We start from the raw sequence: 21,558 nt of genomic DNA, 5'->3' as shown, positions 1-21,558 counted from the left end.
ACCACAACATCCCAGAGCAGGCTGTTCCACTTGAAGTGCGGATTGTGTTTCGGGTATATGCAGCACAAGACTCCCGTGGGTTGTGGGGATGGGTGGATTGAGGATGTGCGCCCCCGGTCTAAGTATTTGGATTTTGACAACATTATCTGTCCAGGGACCTCACTGGAGCCATGTTGACTGCAAATTTAACAAAATGCAATAAATGTTATTAGGTTAACAATGGCCACATCTCTGGGGACATGGTTGTCACAGAGGCTGTGAGGCAGATTTTTTTTTTTTTCCCTCAGGCTGTGAGTCTCTTCATCTCATCTTGCACACATCAGTATGCCACATTGGTCCATCTGAGGTGACTCAAATGTTGGGATTGCACGGTACATAAGGTCTTCCATGTAATAAATGTTTAATCTTCAACCCCTGGGAGTCAGCAGGGTAAATGCAGCAACAGCTTCTAAAAGTAAGGGAAAAAAAGTCCTTGATTCAATCCAAAGTGAAATGGTGAAAATCCAAGACAAAAACCGATAGAATTCCTCGAGGGCAGAGACAAAAGTAAAAAAAAACCCAGTCTGAGGTTAAGAACACAAGAAAGAGCTTCCTGAGAATCTGAACCACTAAAATCAAGGGACTGGGTTGAAACGCAGAGTGATGATCTGACAACTAGAGAGGAATAACACCAACACTTCTGTGCCCGGTGGTTCAGACTATAGCCAAGCGAAAAAACAAGAAAGAAAAGATGCTTTTTAAGAGAATCACATGTACCATGATGTAAAGGTGTTTACTTGTAAGTGTCCTTGGATGTTCTTGGTCATCCATTGCTCATTGTAAAATCCCATTGAGGCTAGGATGTGTGTTTGTGTGTGTATGTGTGTGTGTGTGGTGGTGGGGGGGAATATATATATATATATATATATATATGTAACTGCCATAGATGGAAATGTTAAGATTTTCTTTTGGGGAGATGAGAACGGATAGGATCTGGAATGCGGGACAACATATGTTGGATGTTTTGGAGATAAGGTCAGACTGATATTGTGTACATGTACAGAGGAGGGATAGTGAATATACTGGTAGGAGGATGCTGAGGTTGAAACTGCCAGACAGGGAGCCGAGAAGAAGTCCAGAGGGGAGATTTATGGATGGGGGGGGAAGAGGACAGGAAGTTAGTTGGTGTGAGGGAAGAGGATGCAGAGGAAAGGGAAAGATTGAGGCAGATAATTGTCTGTTGCGTCCCCCAAAGGGAACAGCTAAAAGGAAATGAAGATATATGATGGAACAAGTCCATTTGGCTTGATGAGATTTTATAATTATTCATTTATATGGTTTTGTGTTCATCTAATCATCAAAAATTGAGCACATGTCATCTTATTATACAACCTTATGATAAAATGGCACAATAAACATAGGATATAAATTTGAATGATGGAAATATGTAACCCAGGGCTTCCAGAATACTTGTGATTGTGTATTGATTTTGTGTTAAACCCTCCAAAAAAGATAGTTTTCACTGCGCCATCACAGAGCTAGTAAGAGCAAGACTTTGAGATAAAGCCTGACTGGGCGCATCTGTTTTCAGTCAGTTTTGTGCAGGTGTGTACTGGTCCTACTTTGGAGCTGATTTCAACGATGAGATCTCAATCTTTTTTGCAAAAAATGCCATGGAATTAAATGCAGATGTTCAGCTTCTATCATTACAAGAGCATCCAGAGATATGTAGATACAGTAGGACCAATTTTTCCACTTGAAAAATAATAATAGTAATATGAGCAGGATTTTAATTTGCATTTTCTGTTATTTACTTCTGATATTTATGTTCCGATTAGACTCACAGCAAATGTTTCATTAACACATATGTTCATTCATGTTTGTTTACAGACAACATTAACATAGATTGTTCGTGAAACAGGCTATTTCCTATGAAGAATAAAGAAATAGAAAGCAAGCTACGTTGCACATAAACATGTCTACATGTTTTGGTACGTTTCCAAATGACCAAGATAAACAGCGTTACATAGCTCATCCACTTTCATATTTTATTTTTTCCACATTAATCTTTAAATTTCATTGATCGTCAAATAAGAAGGTTGATGGTTCAATTCCTGACTCATACTGTGCGCATGTCACAGTGTCCTTGGGTAAAATATTGAAACAAAAGTCCCTCCCAATGCCCTGGTTAGGGCTTTGCATTGCAGCTTTGCCACCATTGGTTTTGTGTGTGTATGTGTGTGTGTGTTTGTGGGTGTGTGTGTGAATGGGTGAATGCAATATAGTTTAAAGCGCTTTGAAACCATAAAGCGTGAAAGCACTATATGAGTGGAGACCATTTCCCATTCAAGCCAGAAGGAAAATGTTGTGCAGTATAATCCTTAACCTCTTGGATTCATTTTACGCTAGTCCACCTTAGGATGTATTATTATAGTTAAATGCTTTGTATGTATCCTTTTTTGTGTTGTTTTTTTGCACTTTCAAAACAAAACACACACACATACACACACATACAATATAAATGTGACTTTTAGCCATTGTAAAATTGATAGGTATGTGGGTGTTTGCGCCATTGGCGAACAAGTCGAAGCAGGAATGAATGTCTTTCGGCGGTTTGCTAGAACGTGGCATGATTCCTCCTCGTTTATGTCTTTTTGATAATTTGGTGCCTCATTATCACCGAGCCACATTGCAATGAATCCATATAGATGCGCCGGCACTGTGCAATTTACTGTCTGGTGGCGAGCATGAATCGGGCCGGTTCTCAAGCCTGTTATTTTCTCGTTGGGAACACTTCAAACCTTTCCAAATGACGCATGACTTGATGTCCTCTAAAAGCTATTTAATCCCACTTATATAAATAATTAACGAGTCTAAGTGAACGCAACCTTCCAAGTCAGTTATGGTTAACTGCAAATGAAATGCAATTAAAACAAATGTCAATTCACTCCTGTACAGTGTAATTCAGCTGTTGTAGGTGGGCCTCTTTGTGTTTAGCTGAACAAGGTGTGTAAAATATTTATCTACAAGACATGCTAAGAATTGGCTAATTAACTCTATCCTTTTTCCTATATAACTGACAGTGTTGTTATGTAAATGTTGTTTCCTAAGAAGCAATTGTACACTGATGCATGCATGTGAAATGCATGTGTTTAGTTTGTGTGTTTGAAATCATTGTGTAATATTTATGATTTATCAGTCTATTTATGCAGTGGCATAATTTTTAAATTGGATATATATTTAGGTAGTGGCTACCTCCCATTTTTACAGCTTCAGGAAGGTTGATATTGGCTTCAGAAGGGCTTTTACACACCAGCTTGTGCATTGATCATCTTGAACACAGTTATTGGAGGAAAATGGCCAGCAAGAAGCAGGTAGGGCGCACATGAAGTGTGTGACACAGAAATAAAGTATCTTTTTTTCCTGGCTTGTGGAGAGCTTAATCATTATCCGCAAATATGGTCCACCAGCAAAATTTCATTAAACCAGGTGCTTGCGGATAAAAGGGAATGAGAGCGGCTAATGAAATTAGCCGCATCAAAGCAGGCCCAAGCCACCTTCAGTCAATAATCTGTTTCTAAAACTGTGCCGTGAAACTTCCATTTTCAACGGAACTGTAGTCAGACTTACCTGACCTCCCCTGGATCCTCTGTAACCAGCACATCCGTCTTACAGCTTGCAATTGGGTTGATGGACAGCTCCACTGGCGGCACCACAAAGCTCTTGCTGACTGGCAGCCACAACCCCTGACCCAGACTGTAGAATGATCTGTAGTAGCACAAATTAATTAAACTGTACTTTTTTTATGACGCACACACACATGCACACTAATTTACATGCATGCATTTTGGGAGAACACGGTGTAATGCAATTTTTTTTAAGATTACTAACATTGGAATTTATTTGGTCCTCTCTGGGAAATAGTTAAATCAATGTGGTTTTGTCTGAAGGTATTATTTGCATTGTATTAAAAAAAAAAGATTTAATTAATATTTGATGTTGTTTTCATGGTCAAGCAACTAGAAAAACAAACAAAACACTTTTGATATATTAGAAATGATAACAACTATTTTCCTTCTATTTAAATTTAATAGACATATTATTCGCCAGAGCTTAATATGTATTAATTTATTCATCCTGTTAGTGTGGAAATATCAAAATAATTCTCATTCAAAAAGGCAAATAGATTAAGACAAATAGTATTCGCTTCCAGGGTTGCGAAATTCAGTATGTTCCAAAATAGTGCTGTTCATGAACAGAGGTTCTCTAGAATGTTGTGATCTTTACGGGAGTTCCTGCTCTCATTAAGTGCTTCTTTCGGTCTGCTGTTGCACGTATAGACTATTACATTGTCCTGTTTGCACGTCTAAGCTCGACATTGCAGACATTTCTACATCTTATGTCAGAACAACTGAAAAAGATTACAAAATTAAAAAAGGCATTCCAAATCAAACCAAGTTTACATCATCTCAAACCACACAAGAACAATATGGTTGCACCTGATTGAAGCAAATGATTTCAGAAATGGCCAAGGGCAGCGGAGTGCTCATGAACCTTCTTTTATTTAAACCAATCCAGAACACTGACTGTGTGTCTGGGTGTATTTGTAACATTAAACAAAAAAGCAGCAGAAACTGTCTTTCTTTTATTTCTGAAAACTGTTATTTTGTCCATTTGCGAGACCTGTGGTATTGTACCAGGTTGAAATTTGTCAACCTTGTGCAAAAATATGAACCTGCAAATGCGTTGGCATGGGACTGTTTGCAGCCCACATAAGCCTGGCCTCTAATTATCTATTTTGTTAATGGAAGATTAAATTGAAGTTCTATTTGGAAAAAAAAAAACAAAAACATTTTTTTTTGACTAGTTTTGCTTTAAAATTCTTCAAAAATGTGATCTTGCATGAAAATACAGTGTATAATAAAAATAGATAAATATGTCAACGGAAATTAAGGGGAAGAATCGAGAACACCAACAAAAACATTTACATAAAATAAAATACAGTGTGCTATTATGGCATATTTTTCAGAGTTAGACGAAGTAAAACCTGAATGTGTCCTTTGACACTTTTACCTCTCGGAAAAATGTCAGACACAATGACCCCATCAAAAGAGACAAGTGTAGTAAAAATGGCAGTAAAAGCATTTGAAAGTAGTCTGTCCAGGAATGCCCCTTGGGCTATTTCTCCACACCAGAGCCTATGGGAAAGACCTTGCTTGTGCATCAACCCGACTGAATCTATGTTTATCCGTGGGCGGCTAATCTGTATGCTCCATCACACACACTAACAGATGCTAAGAATGCCATCATCAGTCTACAGCACATCTCCTGTCACAGATGGCCACTAGATGTCATGGACTCAGGAGATGCAACAGAAATGAAGGACTCACCTGAAGATCCTCTCTGGGGCCTGTTCTCCTGTAACTAGGTCATAGCCTTTCTCCAAGTTAGCATATGGCCAGGGACTGAAAACACAACATAAAAAAAAGGGAGAAAATCAAAGTATAAGATCCATCAACACCTCATTACAACTTTAAATTTTTTGCTTTCATAACTGCAGTACCAAAAGATGAAAAAAAAGCATGATCTGAATCTTTGGAGTAAAACGGGAAGCCTTTCATCCGTCAATGTTTTTACTGATAAAACACAAAACTGAACAACAGATGTTGCTGAAGTCATACTAACCATCAATGGACATTCTTTGAGAAAATCATATGACATTACAAGTGGTCTTTTATTAAAGCAAAATACCCTGACTATTACCTTGATGCAACTGTTTCCAGTACAAGTGAGCCATGGTTTTATAATATAAGGCAGTGTTATTGTAGCTCCATTAGATGTTTAGTTATATATATGTTCACTTTTCCATCAACTAGACCTGCTGTCAATATGAAGGGCCTGTTGTTGCTCTCTGAGAAGATATTCATAAACTGACAAAATCAATAAGATGCACAACAAGGTCGTGGTTCTGCTAACCATTAGACGCCATCATTTATCGGTCACTAAAAAGGACTATGTAGACACTCCTGGAGCTCCATTTATTAGTTGGCGTGACCGATGTCCACTTAAAAATATGTAAAATAGACGGTCAATCAGCAGCAGGTAGCAATGAAACGTCTTGATTAATATAATGTACGGCTTCAAGACATCTATACTGCAATTACAGTGGAAAACATAATAAGCAACATAAATAATGGAGATGGTTTGATTGCCTGGACCTTTCTGGAACTGATGAATGAAACATAAAATAAAAATAAAAGAAACAGACCATTATCATCATACATTTTAGACACACAGACATAAATTAATATAATTAATTTCAATTTGACCAGCTTTTGAGTGCATTGCAAAATATTTTTTTTTTAGATTTACTATTATTATTATTATTATTATTATTGTTTTATCATTTTTTTTCTCTTTCTCTTGGTTTCCTTCTCAACCATGTTCAGCAAATAACTACCAGGCAGGGTCGTATAATAATTATATCAGCAACATGTGGTTCAAAAACTTTACAAACATATCCTGTGACTAATATGTCTTTTTGGAAATACTGAGTTTGTGTTGGGGATGTACATTTGCCAGTCATTGGACACAAATGGCAATTTTGGCATTTTGAGCAGCAGGTTATTGGCCTTTGCACACAAACAAAGCCCTGTTATCATAGAGAGAAGATTAGCACATGGAAGCTAACTTCCTATAACATTTTGGCTTCCTTGAAATTGGACTTGAATAAATATGTGATCAGATGTAGGTGACTGATTGGGATTATTTTATCAGTCCACAACATACATTTTCAAGAATTCATTTTCTTTTGATTTTTGGCTTCCTCATTTTTTTTCTCTCTCTCTTCCTCAGCCATTCACCCTCTGGTCTCCTCCCTGCTGTTTTGTTTTATTATCCTCCCTCCTACCTTCTCCATCCTCTGTGCTGCACACCCTCCTTTTTTTTATCTCTACCTCCTTTAGCTAAATGATTTTCCAGGTACATTACAATGTTTTGGCTCATTTCCTATAAACTGGAGACATGTTCCATGTTTTGTGAGTGATCGCTCTTAAAAACTTGTACTTTTTACACCAGTTTTCAAGTGACATGTGAAATCTTTGGGTTCGTTTTAATAATCTCGATATAATTCACTCCAGATAGCTCATCTGTCACACTGAAAAATTCACCTTAATTTAATGTAAAGTTAATAGTGTGTGGCAAATTCATTTTGGGAAGGAGACTCACACAAACACTTTGCTTCTATATGAGTGAACCAAACATGGGACTTACCCTTCGTTATTACCCCACTCGCTGCGAACACAGAGGTGTGCATGGGCAGGATCAGGGGAGTAACCATCATGACAGCTGCATTCTCCTGAGACAGAGATAAAGAAGGCTCACAAGGGCAGGCAGGAATTTGTTGACAGTAGGTGAATAATTACCAAGTATAATAAGCTATTCCAATGCTGTGTATTCTGTTAGCCAATAGAGGGCATTTGGACACTGGCCCACCACTCTCCCAATCATATTAAGAGCAGATTAAGAATATTGTTAAAAGTTACTAAGCAGTAAGTTTTACAGTCTCGGGCTTGAGAGTCTTTGCCAAAGCAACTGTTACACAAAAGACCTTGGCAGTTTGCTCCTCTCACTACAAGAGGTAGGATGTCATTAGGATGCTTTTTTTTTCGTGTCCCGTTGAGCATCGGAGAGCAAGTTTTGCTTCAAACCATACCATTATACCGAGTCACAAATACAGTGTGTTGTACAAGAGGCAAGTTTGCACCCTATGGGGTTGCACATCCAGGTGATCCTCTAAAAGGGTTTTGTAAAGTAGGTTGTATTTCCTGGATATGATGATCTAACACAGCAAGATGTTCTTGTGATTTGTCTAAGTAATGATGTCATGTTGTGTTTGAAATCCAAACCTTCCATTTCAGCTTCATGTCTCGTTTTGGTGTCACAGTGGTTGGACCATAGAAGCAGTTAGAGTGACAGGAATATCAAAAATGTGGTGGAAAAGTGGTATTTTGTTGTATTACTAATGCCTCATATTCCTGGGTGAAGTATTCACAAAAATGTCATGTAATAGACTTTGTACTTGTGTATAAAATGATATCATTTATGATAAAAAAATCATATTCATATTTCTCAAATAATTAAATTAGCGGGTTGCACAATTAAAAAGTACCCAGAGGGCAGTTGGTGGAAAGAGGTTATTGGTGAGGGAACACAAACAAACAAAAATTAAAGAAAATACATTAAAAGCTATTTTGGAAGATAAATCTAAAATAAATAAATAATAATAAAAGCAAACAAACAAATTATATACATACAATATGTAATCTGTGTGCATGTAAAGTTTGTTTCCTAAATAATTCTTCAAAAAGTGCATTCACCTCCAGAGATGGACATTTAATCTATGACTGTAAAAAGAAGGTCAATAATCATGTCAATCAATATTAATTTGGGAATATTTTGTTTCAATTCAAAACATTACATGGATTCGAAAAAGCTCACTAAAGGTTTTTTTGGTTAAAGACATCACAAATAAAGAACACAGCCTACTTTGACTCTTTCTAGAAAATGCTTGCTTTTGTGAAATCTAAGGTCGCTGGGTGCTTTAGCAATTTTTTTTTATTACAACTATTCCCAAAATAAATGGAAATGACTGCCCTATGTGGAGGCATAACACTGGAAAATTGTGTAATGCCCACCCAGGCAACACCATTAACATTTTATCACCAAGTGCTTAATAATTTACAGGCTGAGTTTAGAGGCTCAAGACTTACTCAAGGAGTGATGCACCACTGGGATGTGGTTAAAGAGAAGCAATGTGTATGTTATGGCCCAGTGTCCTTTTCATGTGAGTCCATCAATGCAAACTGGCTACTGCTACTTACATTTTTTTCATCTGTCAATGTTTCACCATTCTTGTTTTAAAAAAAAAAAAAAAAAGATCAATGGCTTTATCTAACTTTTGCATGAGATTATTAAACGAAGGGAAATCGTTCCCCATCCCGTCATCCAATCCTACAATGGAACAGCCCAATATAGATCAATGCGTATGTCAGTGTAGAACAATAATAAGTATAAGGTAAGGCTATTAATACTGAAATGATTATAAAATATATAAATGCCATTGCTCTTTCTTTCCTCTGTCACAATATTATACGATTAAAGCTGTGTTGAGTCTAGGATCTGTATTAAAAGAAGAAACAAGCGGAATAGTTTGAACTGATGATTATTTTGCTATATTCTGCTTGCATATTACGTATCCTTTTGTCAATGTGGCCGATTAAACTTAAGAAAAATTATTCTGTCATCTGATTAGATGGGAAGAAGAAACTCCCGACCTGTCAGAATTGAACCAGGTTCTTCTTGCTCTGATGCGAAAGTCACTCAAGTTTGATCAGTAGAACTCAAATAGTGGCTTATTTTTGTTCTGCGATGCTGTTCATTTTTTTAAATTTTTTTTATATACATACCTTTGTATTCTTCATCGTATATATAAACAGGTTTGAAAAATATAAGTCTTATAAATGACTTGACAGTCTCACTTTTGGAATAATAGCATTTTTTAAGTATTTAGAAGCAGACCAAATGATGAATTATGCAGACAAATTATGCAGATTATGCAGAAAAAACAAAGTGATGTTTACTTAGATACAAGCCTAATTAAAGTAAAAATCTTGATTACTTTAAGAGTCGATATTCGCAAATCTATTCTTCAATAGAAATTTTAATAATTTGTCAGGAGAAATTCTTAAGTACTTGAGAAGAGGAAGCTGCTGCACAATAATATGACAAGGTGTAATTGTGCTGAGTTAGTTATTGCAAAGCTCCTTTAAAAGGCTAATAATGACACCCTGCCAGAAGGAAATGATGTCAATCAGCCATTAATCTGAAACTTGAAGGTCGCAAAGCTACAAGGACATGATGCTGCCTAAAATTGTTTTATATTTACAGAATGCATTTGGCTGCAGAGGAATTCAAAAATCCAGAGTGGCATCGTGTAAATGCCATATATCGCCAGTATATGCCATGTTGGTCCATTGATCCACTCATATTTATATTAAACTATTTGCAGATGACATATTGATCATCTTAGAAATTCAGTGCATAGTTACAATAATTTTTTTGTTTGTTTGTTTTTTCTTTTTATAAAATAATTAAACAGTGCTGACCCAAGCCATGTGAGATATTAAGTTGTTTTGCTGTATTCTGTAATACGGTTGACTAAATAGAACATGAGGTCCTAATTTAAAGATAATCATCAGTAATAGGGGACACCTTTTCAAAGACATTACAGTTTTTAAACCACTTACCTTTCCTGTTACAATTCAATAGTACTTGATTATATTGCTCATTATGTAGATATATTGAATTAGACTGTTCGCAATTATATGATCGTTGCACTTTCATTCTCCATTTGCCTTTCACGTGTCATCAAATTTAGAATATACAGTAGATGTTAATTTTTTTTTTTCTCCAGACTAATGTTATACATGATGAATTTCATCATATGCAGTGTCTCTCTGTGACTGAATCTCCGCACCACAAGGTTTTGCAGTCCTTTATGTTTACTGTTATTATACCTTCATCGTTGAAAGTCGTTCTGTTGACCCAGTCAGTGATTGCATTTGTGAGCTCGTGTGTGTATATGTGAATGGGCATGCAGGTTGCATGTGAAAAATGACAGTGGGAAAGGTGAAACTAGAGTCTATGTTAAATCTAAATAATGGAGGTTCCGGTTATGTGAGGAGAGAGCTGGGAAGACATAATTTCAAATAAAGAGCTTAGCAGCAGTTAAGTAGGTTCCCAGGTCTTTATGAGGTTAGTTAGGATGATGAATGGATGGACTCTGGTTACAATCTATATCTACTTAACAGGGGTATATAATTATGAGCTGGGTGTATTGACTAATTATGTGTGTCTCATGATTATAAAAATATAAACCTGATTCAAAATAAGGATGAAATCATAAGTTGAAAGTTTATCACATCTGGAATTACATTACTGTCACCTGTTCTGCGGTGAGACTGTTATTATATGTAATAGTGCAATAAAGGTTTGCACAGAAAAGGTATTAGGTATAGGTTGTTCTTCTTCTCTTTTGTTATTATCATTAATGGCACTATTACTCCAACTGCTCCCACCACTACTAATAACTACTCGTAATAATAATAATAATAATAATAATAATAATATATATATATATATATATATATGGCACTGATAGACGGTTCATCCCGGTTCATGGTTCATCCATGATGGGTTAATTGTAGAGAACGAATTTCCGCATGAAGGATTAAGAAAATATAAATTATTATTAGAATAAACCCCAAAATTTATAAAAAACTGTAATGGATCTGGTTAGATTAGGATTCTGGATTGCCAAGATGTATGAATGAGAGTGAGAACGAATGGTTGTATTATATATATATATATATATATATATATATATATATATATAAATAATACAGAAATATGACATTTAAATGTTTTCTGTTTAAGATTCACTATGTTTCAAGGCTGATTTCCAGGGAGCATTATCTTTCCTCTAGATAAGTCAAATAGTAGATTTTTCTGCAGCCATGTTCGAACAAAAGAGTCCAGCACTTATGGGGTGACGCCATAAATGTTAGGTCCCTGTTGTGACTCGGAGCAACGGTGTTCTTACTAGATGTGTTCAGCTTGCCTGTGAAATGTGTGCGAAGGACATAAAGTCACAAAGTGGATGCTGATCAAACAAAATTGATCTTGGGGAGCACTTAGGTGCAGCATGGGGGCACTAATGTAAAGTACTTCTGATTGTTCAGTCTTAAATAGGCATATCACTTGGGGGTTGTGGACAGGGGCCTGTATTGAAGCGATTCACAAATATACTTTTATTCATTTTCTCTATGGCCGGGGCCACTGTTGACTTAACAAAGTTGACCATCCCACTCAGAATTTCATGTAAGTAGTGCTTGGAGATATTACCCTTTGAAAATCTTGTGTGAAGGAAAAAAAATCAGCCTTGAGGAAACGACACATATATAAAAAACATAAAATAAAAAAAATAAAAAAACACCTCAAAAAATCCAGAACATTTATGATTTATAAAAGTTGGTAATTGATCAGATATAACTGGAAGATTGCAGGAAAGTTAATTCCGATGGTCGCTTGTGTTATTTATTGATTCTATTGATTTCTTTGGAGCTGTCTGCTTGGGAAAAAAAGAGGTCCTGTTTTGCGGTTTAAAAAAAACAGACATACCAACATTCTGCCAGTCATCATTAAAATTTGATTAACTCAGATTATTTTGGTGGAGCATTTTCATTTTGGTTTCCTTCATTAGAGAGGGCGGCGGGGGGAAAGGAGGGGGGGCTAATGCTATTCCATAATGCATTAGCCTTCAACATGCCCTTGACCGGGGTGACATAAATTTCACATACATTACAGATGTAATCCATTCTGAGCTTGGATTTTATGTAGTGGCCGCTGAATATACAAAGGACTTACACCACCTAAGGCTTTTAGCGGAAGATTTAAATGTCACTGCAAATATACTTAACATTGTACCTGGTATGGTTTTACTATTATGTGCTTCCCATGTTGATAATTACTACTGTATGTGATGTGAGTCATGAACACCTTATATAAAATGTCCTTGTACGTTGCAGCAAAGCTCGTTTCAGACAGACTGGAGTGAGGTAAAAAATGCACCCATGCATGGTGGAGGTAAATGTGTTTCATAAATTGCTTTTCTGTTTGTTTACTAACTGTCATGGAATCGCAGTATATGTGATCAATGGCCACGGTGAAAATTTCAATGCCCATTATTGTCCATGTTTGAGAAGGCACAAGGGATAGATCTTGTTTTAAACTAGAGTCACAGGTATATTCAAAGTGAAAAATACTTTTTGTTTTAAATACAACATAGCATTCCTGCGGATTATATTAACTTTAGTGCCTTGTAGTAGTTTGGGTATTCCAGTCTCGGCTTTCTCTGTTTGATCTTATAAAACTTCAGCTCTGTCCTTCAGTCCTTGACGGCTTTCTTCAACTATTTCCTTTCTCAAATCCTCACCTTTTGTCATCCCTGTTTGTCTGCAAACATATACATCAGTCTGCATCAACACAACGTAAAAACTGAAGACTTGGTGATTTATTATGAATTATAGAATTATAATTGGTGTGATATATCTGAATGGACATGCATGTTTGAAAAACATTTTGAACTGCAGTCAAAATAATTTAATGCTCCTATAACAATTTTTTTTTTGTTTTTTTTGTGCTGGCGGGGGGTCTAAACCAAATATAATCCTGTCATTCAAAGACACTTATAGTATTGTATATATTTAAATCTGTAATAGTGTTCAGTACCAGGTGCTGTGATACATCAAATTTAATGTTTGACTGAATAATGACACCCTATGATATGTCCCAAATATTACGCACATGCATGCTTTTGTGAGTGTGTGCGCACGTGTGTGTGCACTCACCTGTGTCCTGGTCACATAACTGTTCGCAGGGGTCAGTAGTCCTCTGGCCACAGTTATCTTGGACCCACTCTGTTGATGAATTGGTCTGATAGTACAAGGTGAGCTTGGCTGGGTTGAGCCAATTAGTAACATCCAGTGAGCTGCCCATACTCACTACAAATATACTTCCTAGAAAAGAAGACACCAAGCAGTAATTTTCAGTTAAGAATCACATAATGAAAAAAGTGGGAAATGGCAAAATCAATTTGAAAGTGGCTAATTCTTTTTATTTTCACTGTAATGTTAATTCCCTTACTGGCCGGGCTGATTTTTAAATGAAGAAATTAAGACCTATAATGCGTGTATTGATGGGATTTCTTGCTTAATTGCAGTAGAGGGGCTAAAAGGGGCTTCACTAGTCAGTCAGCAAACGCGATGCTCATTGATGTTGACGTATCTTCTTTTCTTACTGCTCCCAGACCAATCATTAAACTCTGATCACTGAACAAGATTATCCCTAATTGATGCCAATGACTTTTAGTTCAAATGGGATCCACAAAGAGATTGTGATTCAACTCTCTGCTGAACACAAATAATCTTTTACGGCTAAATTGTGTATTTATGTGTCCAGGCCCATTGGATAGCCTTTTACAGGTGTGTTCAGAGAAAGGTTTCCTTATCAGAGTGAGTCAAAGTTTGACTTTGTGATCCTGGTGGAACGCCAACTGCAATCAGGGGACTAAACTAGATTTCGGTGATGTGTCATGCCAAGTGTATCTTTTTTTGAATTTAGAAGCAATGCTAATAAAAGCAATGGCCAAGATGCCATGCTATTTATTCATTTATTTATTTATTTATCTATTTATCTATTTATCTCTTATTTAAACTTATAATCATGACCAGATCTACTGCAACTCATTCTTTACAATTTTATTTTTGATTTTGTTTTTCCAATCACCTCCAAATACACCAAACTTGTAATATGAGTTCATATCTCTCTAAAAGTAATCAAAGCTCATTTTTTGCAGATATTTAGAAATAAATTAAAAAAAAGACATTAACAACATTTAAGCACATAACAAACCAAACACACAAAGATCTAAATCCTCACTAATTTCACCGCTCTAGAAATTTTGTCATTAAGTATATATAATCTTCACTGGATTTGCATCTCTTATTTAAGCTTATAATCATAACCAGATCTTCTGCAACTCATTCGTCACAATTTTATTTTTGATTTTGTTTTTCCAATCACCTCCAAGTACACCAAACTTGTGATATGAGTTCATATCTCTCTAAAAGTAATCAAAGCTCATTTTTTTTTGCAGAGATATTTTGAAATAAATTAAAAAGAAAAAAAAAATATCCATCAACAACAACTAACACTTAACAAACCAAAAACACAAAGATCTAAATCCTAACTAATTTCACTGCGCTAGAAATTTTGTTAATTTGCAGAAAAAGCGTCACCAGCCTTGATGATCCGCATATGGATCTGCCTTTCTGTTTCCCACTCACATACCGAGAGTTTATAGACTTTTTCATGAAACCGAGTGAAGCATCTTGACGGTATGACGCAGGACCGGGCACTTCCTTTTGTTCTCATCATCAAAGCGAAAGGTTTTGTGTCTCGGAGCGCAATAGATGAGCGCAAACCATCTTTCTCATTTATTCGAAAGCAAAATGTAACTATTGAAGAAATAGGCGGTTGCTTCTTTGCATCATGTTCATTTTGTTATGATTCTGCTTATAAATATGGCGAAATGTTAAAAAAACAAACTGGTGTCTCTGGAGGAGATCGATAAAAAGCGTCTTTTAAAAATCAGGCCAACCGAACACGAGCATGACAAGGCTATTTCCCGCGGCACTGCACTTTACTGAACAGCACTACTGGAGGCTCTCATTTTCCGACTTGTGTCGAGAACCCTAACGGCCTCGACTCCCACTGAAGATTATATATACTTAATGACAATAAAGCTATTCTATCTAACACACACAAAGTCAATAAATCCACCTAAATTTGATTTATTTTCATTAAAATGTAGGGCATGCGCCGTATATTGACACGTAATTCTGTGCTTGAATTGTGTTTTGTTGTTGACGGCGGTGGACATTCCTCTTCGTTCACCTTGCAGAACACTACCTGCAAATTTAAGTGTTTTGCACGCGTTTGTGCACTCAGTACCCCCACCTCCGCCCCCCCCGCCATGTCTGACCTGCCCACTTTTCATTCCCGTTGAGCCTTCAGCTCGTACTTGACATCAACGCTCGCCTGCTTCACCTCCTCCTCCTCCTCCTCTTCTCAGTTGTTATTTCTCCATCATCTAGAAAGGAGCGCCGATATCGTCCCTCACATCTCAGGGCTCTTTGCGTGGCTGCGCTGCCTACTGCGTTTTGAATCGCTGTACCTAAAACTCGTCCGTGGCTTGCCCGTTTGATTTCTGTTCTTTTGGTTTATCTACTGGATTTGTTCTCTTGTTTTCCCTGACTGCCTGCCCACTGCTGACTGTATGCCTGCCAGACTATTTGACTAAGCTGCCTTTTATCACATCTGCTGTTTCAGGGTTTTGATTCCAAAACATACAAGTTATTTGAGGAACAACACATGTATGTCCTTCGGGTTGCACCCTTTCCCATAAAGTTTTCTCTATAAAAATGCAATTTTATAATATCATTATAATGACTGAGGTAATAGAAATCGACGCCTGTATATTATTTACAGTAGTTGTATGTATATTGAGTGGTAGATGGTTGTGAGGCGTAGTAAAAGGAAACGATAAGAAGTTTGGATCTTGAAAAAGATTTTGATATGGTAGAAATATTTTCATCATCACTCACCAAATTGGCAGCTGTGGCAGATTTGTATTAATAAAGGGAAGGTATCCAAATGGGAAAAAAAAAATTGGGATCTTGCAAATCATGTTTTGCCTTATATGCGTGTGAATTATTATTAGGGAAATTATTGTGAAAATTATGAAAATAATCCGATCTTACTTCATGTCATGTCTTTCCAATACGTACGTGAGGTAAATGCTGAACCTGCTGCGACTGAGTTCTTGAGTGTGTATCTAAACCTAACGTGTGTGCGTGTTTGTGCGTGTGTGTAGGCGGACTGGAAATGGGGATCTTTGTATAAGATGATTGGCAGACATGAGTGCATACCATTCAAAGATACAGCAATCATATTTTTTTCTTAAATTGCTTTCCCTCTTTCACTTTCTTACATCGCTCCAAACTCTATCTTTTTTGCATTTTAATTTTTCACAGGAAGATTTTTTTTTTATGTTGTACACAGGCATATAGATATTTCCATTAAAAATGATAATAATAATGGAATATCAATCCATCCATCCATCAGTAAATATTTATAAACCACAGCCTGCACTCCATATGTCTAAGAATATATTACTAAGTGAATTATGTGGACAAAATGTTCGACAGAATTGTTTATTTATTATTATCTACTGATAATTTGTAATTTGGGTTTACCTTCCATTTAATTTCTTTACAGCCTCTGTCGCAATGACAAATGATCCAGCTTTCATGAAATAGAGTTTTTTAGTACTGTGTATCATGTGAACTGGATGCATCCCAGTGAAATACCTCTGATTCATTTCTTGATCTGTTTTACAAGCAATATGTGTTAATTTTTGCAAGCAAACAAATAGGGAAGAACAATGGGATGAATGATTGTTTCCCTCATACCAAGAGTCATTAATGTAATGGTCAGACATATGAAATTATTTTTAAAAGCTCATACTAGTAAGTCAAATGTGACTGAGCACATTGAAAGTGTGGGCCAAAATTATGCTAATATTTGGCCTCATTGGCCACGGCGGTCTACTTTTTTGTTTTTGTTTTGTTTCTAATGAGAGTTGGAAGGTGGAGATTTAACTGCGCGCACTCCATAAATAGAAACCGCATAATCATGTCGGACGGTCCCAGGTTCATTCGCTATTCCCGTTTCTGTAACAATGAAAGCCAGGCAAGTTATGCAATCTATTTTTCAACGCACAATTTGAACCTGCAGATCATTCATTTATGCGATTTATGGCTTGTCTTGACAACAGGAAGGAGTTTTTTTATTGCGACCGACACCGTTTCCTCGGCGGCTCAGTTGACTTCCAATAACACATCATTCAGTGTTAATTTGTCGTGTTAATTTCTTGTTTCTGCTGTACAACTTGTTAGAATTAAAAAAAAATTAAATTAAATCTGTGCCATTGATGGGTGGCTTATGGCTTAAGACTATAATGATCCAAAAAAACTCAGTTTCAGCACTCAGTATTATCCAAGAGAGACGTGCACGGCAAGCTTCTCTGCGTCCCACTACATTTCCCTTTTTGCGTATCACAAAAAAAAAAAAAAAAATGTAACAGCACATTGATAGCCATCTTGCAAACATTTCATTTGCAATGACTATCGTGTACTCCGGCGCACAGTGCATGATTGTTTTCTCTATTGGACGTGATAAGCGAGGGAAACAGGTTTTCTGCTTCCTTGTCTAAAACTGCAACATGGCGTTTTTGAATAGCAAAGGTGGTCATTTCAGATAAAGACAGACCGGTAGAGTGATACTCATGCAAACAACATACAGTTAAAGGCTTCTTTTACTGTTCCTGTAGTTAAAGAAAAATATGAGGATGGCAACAGTTTAAATTTCAGGTATGACTATTGAAATATCTTAATTACAGAAATCAGGGACTCAAAACCACCACAATAGTTATAATAATAATAACAATAAGAAGAAGAAGTAACAATAGAAGTAACAATAATAATGATGATGATATTCTATGATGCAAGTATCTTGGATGTCATGAGGCTGTATGGGTATTTAAGGTTGATGCATACTTCTTTCTTCTTTATATCAGTTACCAATTATTTATTTTTTTAATCTTTTTTTGTGAATTGTCAGACCATCGCTTTGGTTTTTAGATATTAGTCAAAAGTGTACAGCACATTCTTCCATGCTACCTATAGGAAACACAAATAGACCTAAGTGGTTTAAAACTGAGCGTCCCTTTGTGTTTTGCTGGGCAGTGCACCAAGGTCTAATGAATGTGTTGCACTTACCATCTGCAACAAAATGCTCAGGTACATGGAGAGTAACCTTGACAGTCAGGGGGCAGGAATCCTGCGTCGCATAGACAATGGCGATGACACATGTGCTGATGGTAATCAACGTCAGGGTGACTTTATTTAAGGGACTGTGCGGGTGGGCTGCAGGTACACAAAGAAAAGGAAAACATGGTGAGTAGTTAGAATATGGTTTTTGATTTATATTATTTATCACATTTCCTTTTAGGTATCTCAACATGGATAAAGAATGAGAACACAACTTCCCTTTTTAAACCAAAGCTCATATTTGACTCAAGACTGTAATGGAAAATAAAAATAATTCTAATAATGAATAAGAAAATGAGAGGAAAAGGGTTTCAAAATGAAGCAATGCAGAGCAGAATTGTTTTCACATGTTGTGCATGATCTCATTTTCACAGAGAGTTTTATGGAGTGGTTGTTTTGGTTGCCCTTTGGCTCATCCAGGGCTCCCATTACCAAGCCAGATTAGATACTTGTCTGTGTCCTCTGGTATTTATCACAGCATAGAGGTGGGTGTGTGGATATGGCACTAAATTGAAATTTTTGGAATTCATCAGCTTGCTGTTTTGAAAAGAGCATTTTAAATATGCTGTGTAATGGCCCTTTTTGGCCTCTTTAAAATGTACCCCTTTCTATTTTCTAAATGTAGACATAAAAATATGATTAAAAAAAAAAGCAGAGTACCATAAAAAAACAAAACAAAAAAAAAAACACTTGTTTATATATTTCAAATTATTATTTTGTGATACATTGTTTTATGGTGGCTAAGGTAGTCTAGACTTTGAAGACCAAAAAATATGAATATGATAGTCAATGTGCAGGGTTTAATTTATATTTGCACCAAAGTGGATAACTACTGATTATAATCAGTAACTAAACTTGCCAAACCAAAGGAAGGGCCAGTGAAAATGAGTATGGAAGTGAATTGCAGGACAAGGTCAGCGTCAGGGAGACAGATTTAGGACAATGAATCCCCCTTATTGAATCACATGCCTATCATGATCACAATACTGTGGAGGCACAGAAACAACAGCTGTCTACAGTAAAAGTGCCGGGCAAGCTAATCCCTCCGGGGTGAGGGTGGTGTCACTGGGTTTGCGAGGGGTCCCTCAATTACGATAAAAGCCTACTGAAAAGACAAAAGCATGCACGCTCACGGCGGGCAAACATTTACTTTATGGCCACAAACAAAATACTTTCTCAGAGGGATCAGAAAACACAGATGTTGTGAGAAATGCATTGAATGCACTACTAAACCGACAGCAACTTCAAAACAAGTTTATACTCCTTATGTGTATATATATCTTTTTTTTTGTTTTTTGGATGGCTGATCGATTGAAATCAGCCTCAAGTTGACTTAGCTTTCATGGATTTGATAGTTAAATAAAATCAATTTTTAAGCCAGACCTTGTCAAACTATACAAAAGAATATATAGAATATTCATAAAGGTCAAAGTCAAACATGCTCTCCTTGGCTCGGTTCCCTTAGAATTATCTTTCGACACACAGTGCGTCATATCAAACGGTGACAACTGATCAGCTCCTTGCACTAGGTGATGACTCACCGCCAAAGAGGAAGAGCTTGCATGTCAAGATTTCACGAAATCCATGAAGCCGCTAGAAATGCAGAACTTTTGTGCACAGAACTCAGTTTGTGAGTCAGTGTTTCCTTCCAATTAAATAGCTTAAATAATGGATTGTTGTTTGTACATTCTGTGCAAAGAATAACCTTATGCATACATCAATGGTCAGTAACCCAAGCATGACGATCCCCCAATACCATTTAGGTCTGCTGTTTTTTCGGAGTACTATGGTTCATCTAGCTGCTGAGCAAGTCCCAAAGATGGATCACATTGAATTCTGCAGACAATGTTAACTACAGTTAGGTCTGGTTTATCAAAATCCCCATTAGCTACAGAAATATGACAAATATTCATTCAGGCATTGAAAACGTGCATAAAATAATGCCCATTTAACAAAATTACAGATACAGGCTGGTCATAGAACTTGCTCGGCTTGAGAGTACTTACTTGAAAGTAAATGTGAAATGTGGTCCATAAAAAAAAAAAAGTGTTTATTTTTCTAATTTCAGTTGAAACAAACAGCAGCAGAAATTCACAGCTTTTTTTTTTTTCTTGCCAATGGCAGCAGCTTTGGTTGAAAAGTAATTTTCATTACTCTATGCATTCTGACACCAGGACCAGCTGGTCTGTACCCCTGGCTTGAACAGTCATTTAATTTGTTTACAAACTAATCTTTTTTTTGTAATAACCAGTCAATTAGTAATCTTTTGTAATTGATCTTTTCATAGGTGTATACAGTAGAACCTTGGCTGAAGAATGTTATATGTTTCAGACTTAGTGAGCCAAATTAATTTTTGCCATTTAATGTAATGGCAAAATCGCATTGATCCATTCTCCAACCCCCAAAACACAGTGTACTCCTTAGAAACTGTTTCTTGGGTTTATCTGAGAAAAAAAAACAAAAACAAAAAAAAAAAAAACAGGAATGAATGATGATGAAGATAACCTTAATCAGGGGCTCATAAAGCCAATAAGGGTGACGCACCATCAAATTGCGGAAAAGGAAGGGATTTGTAAAATAATATTTTTCTGCTGTTACACCAGTTTTGGCCATTGTAACAGCCTCTGAATGTTTTATCCAATCAGCGTGCAGCGATGGTTTGTGGGAACTGCCCCTTTTTCGGTGATTTTCAGTCAGTTTGAAATCGCCCCGAGCTTTTCACATAGTCACAATCCTTTTTTTTTTTTTTTTTTCAAACGGGCTTTAATTATGTATTTCATATTGGTCTCTGGGAGGGTTTGCACATCATTCATGCTTTTATCATTATGTAACCTGCTCAGGTTTGCAAATACCCGCTTTCGTCATACGGGCAAAGGTCAAACAGGCCGCTTTTTTCATATTCAGGGATCCCTGAAGGTAAACTGACAAATCTTCTATGAATGAATGGTCAATTCTTTACGGTCCAAGTAGATAATTTCACTCCTGAACAATCTTAGATTTACCTTCC

The 21,558-nt window shown here is 36.5% G+C and overlaps 1 protein-coding gene across 3 annotated transcripts in view; it reads right to left on the bottom strand.

The window, feature by feature from the left end:
• Window positions 1-21,558, bottom strand: part of astn2 (astrotactin 2) — a 269,469-nt gene that overhangs the window by 128,772 nt on the left and 119,139 nt on the right. For all 3 annotated transcript variants that reach the window (XM_086152123.1, XM_086152124.1, XM_086152125.1), the window contains 5 exons: window positions 18,501-18,647; window positions 13,449-13,616; window positions 7,252-7,336; window positions 5,370-5,444; window positions 3,610-3,747 (listed from right to left, as the gene is read on the bottom strand). In XM_086152123.1, coding sequence (XP_086008249.1) covers window positions 3,610-3,747; window positions 5,370-5,444; window positions 7,252-7,336; window positions 13,449-13,616; window positions 18,501-18,647 — 613 coding nt within the window. The remainder of the gene's footprint in view (window positions 1-3,609; window positions 3,748-5,369; window positions 5,445-7,251; window positions 7,337-13,448; window positions 13,617-18,500; window positions 18,648-21,558) is intronic.

Source organism: Fistularia commersonii, chromosome 9, assembly GCF_037954325.1.
Source record: "Fistularia commersonii isolate RoL2024-O1a breed Wild chromosome 9, RoL_Fcom_v1.0, whole genome shotgun sequence".
Lineage (NCBI taxonomy): Eukaryota > Metazoa > Chordata > Actinopteri > Syngnathiformes > Fistulariidae > Fistularia > Fistularia commersonii.
The sequence above is the reverse complement of the archived record's forward strand: the minus strand, read 5'-3'. Positions and strand labels throughout refer to the sequence as shown.